Genomic DNA, 1,171 nt, shown 5'->3' on the forward strand with positions numbered 1-1,171 from the left:
TCTCTGAATGAGAAACAAATGGAAAACAATACCCTACAGAATGAGGTATACTTTCACTTTAGAGAAACAGTGAATCAAATATTAAGTTTAATAACAAGTAAGAAAACGGGAAAGTTTTCAATTAAAATGAATTTATTTCTTATGTGATTTTTCTTAGTCTTTCTCTAATATGCTATAGTAGGACTTTTATCTCCCAGGGTGCTTTATATTTTAGGTTTCAAAAATGTAAACCATGGCATATCTTGAATATAAGAAAAACTTTTTACCCATAAAATATGAAAAAAATGANTTTATAATAGATTTATAGAAAAGTTGCAAAGATAGTGGAGAGAGTTCTATACCTCACACCCGGTTTTATTTATTGTTGACATCTTACTTTACTATAATCCATTTGTCACAGCTAATGAACCGATATTGAGGCGTTACTACTAACATTTAGACTTCATTCAAATTCCTTAATTTTTACCAATTGTCCTTTTCCTGTTCCAGGATGCCATCCAGGATACCACATTATCTTTAGAGGTCATGTGTCCTTAGGCTTCTATAGACTGTGACAGTTACTCAGACTTTCCTTATTTTTGATGACCTTGCCATAGTTAACTACATTTCAAAATTAATTATTTAATGAAGAAAATGTCTTTTTTAAAGTGTATTTTTCTTTAAAACTAAAGTTATTTCTTTCTAAAGGGCAAGACTTTCTAAAGGGCAAAAGTTAAATCAGCTTTTAAATGCAGTTAAGTCAATGCAGGAGAAGACAGTCACACTTCAACAGGAGAGAGACCAAGTCACATTGTCCCTGAATGAGAAACAAATGGAAAACAATACCCTACAGAATGAGGTATACTTTCACTTTAAAAAAACAGGGAATCAAATATTAAGTTTAATAACTATTAAGTAAGAAAACTGGAAAGTTTTCAATTAAAATGAATTTATTTCCTAGGTGACTTTTCTTAGTCTTTCTCTGNTTTTAGAGAAAGATGAGGAAATTAAGAATTTGCAAAAAGCAGTTGAACAAATCAAAACCCAATTGCATGAAGAAAGACAGGACATTCAAACGGAGAATCCTGGTACTTTACAAGAAACAAGAGTTCAGAGCCTTAATATAGAAAATGGAAGTGAAAAGCATGATGTATCTCAAGCTGAAACTGAAAGATTAGTGAAAGAAATAAAA

General features: G+C 30.7%; 1 protein-coding gene across 1 annotated transcript in view; it reads left to right on the forward strand.

Moving 5' to 3' along the window:
• Positions 1 to 1,129, forward strand: part of LOC103583210 (thyroid receptor-interacting protein 11-like) — a gene marked incomplete at both ends in the record, with an annotated part of 9,360 nt that extends 8,231 nt beyond the window's left edge. Inside the window, 2 exon segments of the mRNA XM_008564593.1 lie at positions 705 to 838; positions 941 to 1,129. Coding sequence (XP_008562815.1) covers positions 705 to 838; positions 941 to 1,129 — 323 coding nt within the window.
• Between the last annotated feature and the right edge of the window lie 42 nt (positions 1,130 to 1,171).

This window comes from Galeopterus variegatus, unplaced genomic scaffold (genome assembly GCF_000696425.1).
Source record: "Galeopterus variegatus unplaced genomic scaffold, G_variegatus-3.0.2 Scaffold20634, whole genome shotgun sequence".
NCBI lineage: Eukaryota > Metazoa > Chordata > Mammalia > Dermoptera > Cynocephalidae > Galeopterus > Galeopterus variegatus.